This window comes from Limulus polyphemus, unplaced genomic scaffold (genome assembly GCF_000517525.1).
Source record: "Limulus polyphemus unplaced genomic scaffold, Limulus_polyphemus-2.1.2 Scaffold1953, whole genome shotgun sequence".
NCBI lineage: Eukaryota > Metazoa > Arthropoda > Merostomata > Xiphosura > Limulidae > Limulus > Limulus polyphemus.
Window position 1 is genome coordinate 59,935 of NW_013667563.1, and position 7,334 is coordinate 67,268.

At 29.7% G+C, this 7,334-nt stretch overlaps 1 protein-coding gene across 2 annotated transcripts in view; it reads left to right on the forward strand.

Moving 5' to 3' along the window:
- Nucleotides 1–7,334, forward strand: part of LOC106465463 (L-asparaginase-like) — a 79,138-nt gene that overhangs the window by 59,339 nt on the left and 12,465 nt on the right. For both annotated transcript variants that reach the window (XM_022393364.1, XM_013925693.2), the window contains exons 5-9: nucleotides 1,184–1,309; nucleotides 2,407–2,490; nucleotides 2,873–2,999; nucleotides 3,378–3,490; nucleotides 4,661–4,846. In XM_022393364.1, the coding sequence (XP_022249072.1) occupies nucleotides 1,184–1,309; nucleotides 2,407–2,490; nucleotides 2,873–2,999; nucleotides 3,378–3,490; nucleotides 4,661–4,846 (636 nt within the window). The remainder of the gene's footprint in view (nucleotides 1–1,183; nucleotides 1,310–2,406; nucleotides 2,491–2,872; nucleotides 3,000–3,377; nucleotides 3,491–4,660; nucleotides 4,847–7,334) is intronic.

Genomic DNA, 7,334 nt, shown 5'->3' on the forward strand with positions numbered 1-7,334 from the left:
TGGGGAAGAGCATACCTGTTCCAGAAGTAGTGCTGACCCCCCACTAGTGTGCTTTATTATATCCCAATGGGGCATGCATGCGAGCAGCTTGTAGTAGCTTGTGGGTAATGTAATTCAATAGAGTAATGTGAGATGCACGTTCCCCAAGTGATTTACAACTTGTATTGGTGTGAATAGTAGTTAGATATGGATCAAATGGTAATAAAACATTAAAATGTAATTATAAGTAGATGTATACTGTTATGAACTTAGAGTTACTTAGGATAAACAAATGTAGTTTTGTGTTATAATTTGAAGTCATTCCCCACAAAAATTTTTGGGTGTGGTTACAAGGTTGGTGAAATTGATAGTTTCTGTATAGAAAGACTGCCAAATTTTGTGAAGATATACACACTATATTGACAGTTAAAAGTATTAAATCTATAAAGACAAAACAAGTACAAAGAGGTCACGTGGTTGATCGAGCCTATGTCAAGAGAGTTAAAATGAAAATTACATTGTGCTCACATGGACTTGGTTAAGGCCTCATAAGTTCACAAATAAATCTTTAGTAGAAATAATCTATTTTAAAAAATCTTGATTTTTTGTGAACAACAGACTAATGTTTACTTGCTAAATTTTGTGAAGGTAACATATTACATTCAAAGTTATAGTATCTATAGTTTAATAGTCATTTTGACTGACCTCATAATCACCAGGCAACTGAGCCCATATATGAGAGATCAAAGGATTTTATGTATATATATGTGTGTGTGTGGGTTAGAAAAGTTATAAGTTAGTGACGACTGACTGTTTCCTGTGTTGTGGGAAACTTCAATATTACATTAAGTGGTGTGACATAAAAGTTTTATGAATCCCTTTACACCAACCTACACTCAACTAAGACCATAGCTTTGACATCAGCAACCCCTGGAACTCTACCAAATTTTAAAGAAGCCTGGTAACCAATAATGGCTCATCCTAGTGTAAGTTATTATGTAACTGATTATAGAAAACTTTAAAAAAGAAGACTCATGTACTCTAAAACTTAATATCAACATTCTCTGTATGATAGAACTAAAACCCATAATGTTTCTACTAATAAAAACTGGGTAACCTACAAAGAAAAAGCCCATTTAATTCTTTTTTATTATGTATTATTGTAAACTTAAGCTTGGTTGTTTTGTACTTTCTCTATTTTTAGGAAGCTTATGACATTTTTGATGGCTTTGTGATCCTCCATGGGACAGATACACTAGCTTACACAGCATCTGCTCTCTCCTTTATGCTGGAAAATCTTGGAAAAACTGTCATACTAACTGGATCTCTGGTTAGAAGCTTGCTTGACTTTTGTAAATTTTTGAGCAATTTACGAGTACACTTGTTAAAACATTTCCTTTGAGAGTGTGTGTGTGTGTGTGTGTGTGTGTATCTATGTTAAATTTTAGAACAGTTTACCCTGTAACCTTTTTGAAACCGATATCATGTTTAAGGCATATGGCATCCAGGTTTACATTTTTTTTTGTCTGAACTCTCGTATCAAATAACCCTACAAAATAAACCTGCAAGATAAATGTTCTGATTTATCAAAAAAAATTTGAAGCAGATGGTGGGAAAGTGTAAAATTCAAATAGCTGCCTTTTTGCTTTACAACTTCCAACCTTCTAAAACTAACAGTTGAAAATTGTTAATTATTATGCCAGAAGCATTTCTTAATTACATGCTTTAAAATAATCTAAGTATAGCTTGGTGTTATATTTTTTAATGCATTGCAACGAATAATAAACTAACTAATTGGTTCTTCTGCCTGTTTGTTAATTTTTTTGAAGTAATTATTTTGGCTGTTCATCTTGCAGTGGGTGGGCTTCATCCTGGCATGAAAAACTACTACATCTTAAGTGTGTAGAAATAAAAAAAAAATATCCAATCCATTTTCAGCACTAAAAATCAAAAACTTAAATCACAGCATGAGCAACTTCTTTTTGGTATTAAGGTTATACTTGTACGCCATTATCAAGAAACCTGTAACTTCTTTTTGGTATTAAGGTTATACTTGTACACCATTATCAAGAAACCTGTAACTTCTTTTTGGTATTAAGGTTATACTTGTACACCATTATCAAGAAACCTGTTTATCTGGATTCATATCATATGGAATATTGTGTAACATTTTTAACAAATATTTAAGCATCAGGACACTGAATGGTATAATACATTATGAAGTTTATCTGTCTTGTTTGTAAGTACTTTGTTTCTAACACCTTTTTACTACTCTGAAAAATGTACTACACAACAAGATTTTGTAATCAAACATATAGAAAAGAAAAATAAATTGTATTCGAAAGAAAAACTTTCAAGTTGTTCAACATCTCGCAATTAGCGATATTTACATATCTCACACTAAATATTAACTTTTTTCCTGTGTAGATTCCACTGTATGAGCCTCGCAGTGATGGCCGTGAGAACTTCTTGAACTCTTTAATAATAGCAGGAAATCACTGCATTCCTGAGGTAGTTTCTAAGATTATTTGTTGTAGAGTAAAAAAAAGTTGTTTTAACTCTGAAACAGTTAATGAAAATAAACTTTTGTTGTTGTAAACAGTTGCTGTACTATTGTAGTGTGATGGAGTAATGCATCACAAAATGTAATTTTCCAAAAGATACATTACTTTTTGAGTCACTGATGAATAAGACTTTTTTCTTCTTTCTTTTTTTTAAAGTTTAGCATAACACGTCTAAGTAAGTAATAACGTTTCAGTAATTATCTTAGTTTTCTATTTCATGAACGTAATGTAGTTTTTTATTAAAACAATGAAATAACGTGCATATGTTTGTAAAACAAGAATTGTGTTTGATAATTTATAGCATTTAGATCTAGATGTAACTTTTTTAGGTATCTGTGATGTTTAAAAACCACCTGTTCAGGGGAAATCGCTCAAGTAAAATCAGTTCAAACAGTTTTAAAGCTTTTAGTTCTCCCAACATGATGCCACTTGCTACGGTTGGAATGAATATTAATAGTAGGTATTTTTTTGTATAGTTGTTTATTGTAATATAGTGAATTTACTGTAAGACTGATTTTATTTTTTACCAATAATGCTAGTACTTGTAACTTTTTAAATTTTATTCTTTTACTTCTTTTCGTAAGGATTTAAGTTTTAAATATATGTATATATATATATGCTAGCTGTAATTAAAAATTACTTTTCAGAATATTGATAAAATGTTACGAAACCTAAGCAAGTTAAGAAATATGATGTGTATGACAAAATTACTTTGGTATGTTTTCTTTCTTTCTTATTTTTGACAGATGAGAAACATGTTTTAAAACCTAAACAAATTTAGAAAATTCATGTTTACAAAAAATTACTTTGATACTATTTTTATTTTATTTTTAGTACATTGGCAAAATGTCTTCAAACCTACGAAAATTGAGAAATTTCGAGTTCATGACAAACTTAACTGTAATGTTGGCCTCTTGCGACTCTTCCCAAGCATTACAGTGGAAGTGGTAAGTTTTAAGTTATGTTTCAATAGTAAAGTTAGAAGAAAACTACCTTCACAGTTTTATGTACTAGCTCTGAAGATGTTGGAATGTCAGTTAAAATAAAAAATTCTCTTATAATTATCTGGGGTGTAAGAGTTGTTTTTTTTTCTAACTTTATTATCAAAACATGTAAATCTCTCCAGTATTCACTACAGATTTTGAAAGACAGGCTTTGAAAGTAAGTATTGTAAATGAATAAAAATAGAATCATGTGAGTGTATAATATTAAATTACTATGATTTCATTGTATACAAAATATTGAACTGCATATTCTAAATCTTGATAAAATGTGTTTAATTTTGGATTTTTTTTATGCTCAGAAGTAAATAACTTCAAACATACTAAATACAATAATACTAAAAATACTAAATAAAATACATTTTATAATTTAACTGTAAGAAGGTAGTAATCTGAAATATTTGTTGAAATTTAGTTTGAATAGTTCAGTATGTTACGAGATTTAAGTTCGAAAGATAGATCTTAGTCTTTTCTGTAATGATTTAGAGACAATTTAGTGACAAGTCTCCATATTTGAGCCAATAATAGCTTCTAGCATTCTTAGTATTTTATCTTTTTTTTTAATATTATTTAGTAAGTTTTTAGAGCAAAATTATTTTTTACTGTTATGAACATAATGTTATCAATTGTATTTCTATGTTTCTTAAATTTTTTTTTAATCAACAACAGAAATTGAAGCTTTAAAAACATTTATTTTAAGATTATGTTTGTGTATATGGTTTTTCAAATACCTTTTATCCAATGTTGATAACAGAGATTTGAAGAATAACATTGATGTATAAACTCAGGTAACTTGTGCTGAGTAAATATATTCCAAAGATAAGAAGCCTAGTCTTGTTCTTTGGTTTGACCTAATTTAGGGTTATCGTTGAAAGTCTGGATTTCCTGAAACCAATCTAATACAACAACATTTGTCAAATTTGCTGTTTAGATGAAGTTTAACCTTAATAGTGTCTACTTTTGATACTTCAAATACAGCATTGAATATCAAAATGCCTTAATTAAAAGACATCAACAGAAATATTAATTTTCTTTTACACACACACAATAGTAGAGAAACGTGGCCATAGTAGGTTTGGAAAATTTTCCTGGATTTTAATTTTAATTTCTAAATAGGTTCGAGCTTTTATGATGCCTCCTATTGAAGGTGTTGTATTACAGACTTATGGAGTAGGAAATGGTCCTACTAGTAGAAAAGACTTGTTGGATGTGCTGAAACAAGCTACTCTTCGTGGTGTGATAATCGTTAACTGCACACAGTGTAATAGTGGACTTGTTGATCCAGCATATGAGACAGGAAGTGCAAGTATTTTTTTCATATTTTTCTCTATTACAACTGTATGATTGGTGGTCAGTATTTTCAAATCTTTCCTAAGAAAATCATTTCCAAAATTAAAAATACTGTGATAGTTTTCAAAACTATTACAGCAGGCCTCAACAAATATTTTCAGATCTACAAGCCAGCTGAAAAAGTCGGGAACCAGGTGTGCCTCACCTAACTTCACTACTGTTTGTACCGGGAAATGGGGGGCTATACTAGTGTCCCAATTATCCGCACCTCCATTATCTGCGATTCTTGATTTACTGCAGTTTTTTTATTTTCCCCAATTTTTCTCAAAGTAATTGTGTCATTGTAATTTGAAACAATAGTTTACATGTTTTGGAGAAATTGTTGCTCAGAAATTTATTTTGGTTGAAAAAATTCAGGTGTTGCATGATATCTGGGGTTTTTACATATAGGATCTGCCTTTCCTCTTTTATTTTTAGTTGTTAAGACAGGAATACAAAATATTTCATGGTACCTTTACCCTTCAGCATATGATATATATCTTTCTTAAAACAGTAAGTGGTGTTAAGCTTACATTTCACAACTATGGGCATGAAGTTAGGAGGTGAGAACATGAAGAAAGATATATTGGCTTAGTATAAGATGACAGCTCGGTTGAAGGCTGAATGAAAGATGGATGTAGTTATTTCAGATTGAGGTAAATTTCTATTGAAATCTAAACCGACATTATCCAAATGAAGAAAAATTGAGTAGGGTTGTAACAAAATATTATAAAGTTTAATCTGATCATAAAACTGCTTAAATTCATGATTTCAGTTGGATATTATATTGCTAAAAAATTTCAGTTTAGAGTGACGTTAAAAAGTCATATAAGGATCTTGGTTATGGATTTGAAACTATGTTTATATGAATGCTTATCACAAAGTTGGCTAATCTAAAGATACCTCAAAGTAAATTTGAACCAGTGTGTCAAAAAAGTCTTGAATAATGAAATAAAAAGCATTGAACATATTTTAACTTTTTTACAGTTGTTCACTTTCCCTAAAACTGTGGATCAATTTTGTGAGCTCCTTTGCCCATCACCAGTTGATGAGTCATGAGAGTTGTAGCACATCTTATTTCTATATGTATTTAAAATAACATATTTAATTATCACTTTCTGCTGTTTCTTATGAATAGGGACAGGTTATGCTTATCAGAATTTGCTGTTATCTGAAATTAAACTAGCCTTTCTTAAAAGCTGAAGAATGTTTTTTCAGTTGGGACTTGTTTAGTATAATTGCAAGTGTAATTTAGATACAAAAACGTGTTTCAATAACTCTATACATCTTTTGATAAGTACAATTCCCATTGGACAAAGAAGTCGTTAACTTTCCATAAAAGTATTCTGTTCTGTGTATGTCACAAGGTTTTACTGAGTTACATTCAAAATTTAATTAAATTACTTTAATATCATATCAAATAACCTTGGCATCAAATCAAAGCTAATAAATCATATTTTAATATTATTTAAGTTCTAAATTATCTAAGAAAATATTAGAAACAAGATCCTGAATCTTTCCTAATATGAAAATGCTGTCATTTGCTCTGTAGGTTTTCCCTCCTTTCTAAGTTATTTACCATCCCTCTGAAAAGTACAGAATTTAACGTAAATTACTCAAAACATAGCTATTACTCAGGCAAAGTATAATTTTTACAGCCTTCTATCTTATTTGGTTACGGAGCCATAAACTAGAAAATCAGACCCTTCTTGCCATGCCCACCTGTCACATTCTCTCTCATTCACAAATTGCCAGTAGATCTCTCTGATGTTTAATACTATATTATTTATAACCAATAGAAAGTCAATGTTTTAATCTACCAAATGACATATTATAGTACATTGTTTTCTGTACAGAGAATTGCCTATTTTGCTTCCAGTGCAAACTTTATTCCCATGGGAAGCACATCAATGAGCTTAGCTGACGTTTTAACATCTCTTATTGCAAAGTTAGAAAGCCAGAAAAATTATGATAGTTATTGGACATTGTTTGCTTTTTACATTATATTTTGTGTTCTTAGGTGCATTATTTAATTAAATAAAAAATTATTTAGTGCAGTAGTACTATTAGTATTGAAAAAAAAAAGTAGGGCTAAGTTTCATTGACAGTCAAAAGTAAAAAAAAAACACAAAGACCCAAGTAAGTACCATATATACTATATTTCCTGTTTTTCATGTGTATTCGTTATTTGTTATTATAAAAGTAACTAAAATTTAAAAATTAGAAATTTATTATGTTAGATAAAGGTAGATTAAGTAAAATAAAGAAAAATAATAATTATAAATTTTTTTTCATGAAGTATGCTTTGCAAGTAACCTGTGCTCTGTGTAATTTGATATGGTAATGTGAGCTACTCGTTTGCCAAATGATTTACAACTTGTGTGGTGTTATTATTAGTTAGACATAGTTCATAGGTTAATAATAAAATTCAAACATAAACAAATGTATACTGTTACGAGCT